General features: G+C 59.3%; 1 protein-coding gene across 1 annotated transcript in view; it reads left to right on the top strand.

The window, feature by feature from the left end:
• LOC119589185 overlaps positions 1–204 on the top strand; it is a gene marked incomplete at its 5' end in the record, with an annotated part of 121,836 nt that overhangs the window by 518 nt on the left and 121,114 nt on the right. Inside the window, 1 exon segment of the mRNA XM_037937781.1 lies at positions 69–204. Within this exon segment, the coding sequence (XP_037793709.1) occupies positions 69–204 (136 nt within the window).

Below are 204 nucleotides of genomic sequence, written 5' to 3'. Positions count from 1 at the left end.
CTCCCACACCCTTTGACCCCTGACCTTGGCTGACCTAACGCCCCCAATCCCATGCTTCTCCCCTTCAGGAAACCGCCAGAAGGAATCCAGACGAAGATCATCTCGAGGCAGCAGCTGTTACGGAAGCAGCAGCAGCGAGGCTTGGAGTGTGACCTCGGATGACCCCAACGGCGTGTCCGCTGACCTCATCAACGGCTACGGGTT

The sequence above is a fragment of the Penaeus monodon genome, chromosome 25, assembly GCF_015228065.2.
Source record: "Penaeus monodon isolate SGIC_2016 chromosome 25, NSTDA_Pmon_1, whole genome shotgun sequence".
Classification (NCBI taxonomy): Eukaryota; Metazoa; Arthropoda; class Malacostraca; order Decapoda; family Penaeidae; genus Penaeus; species Penaeus monodon.
The sequence above is the reverse complement of the archived record's forward strand: the minus strand, read 5'-3'. Positions and strand labels throughout refer to the sequence as shown.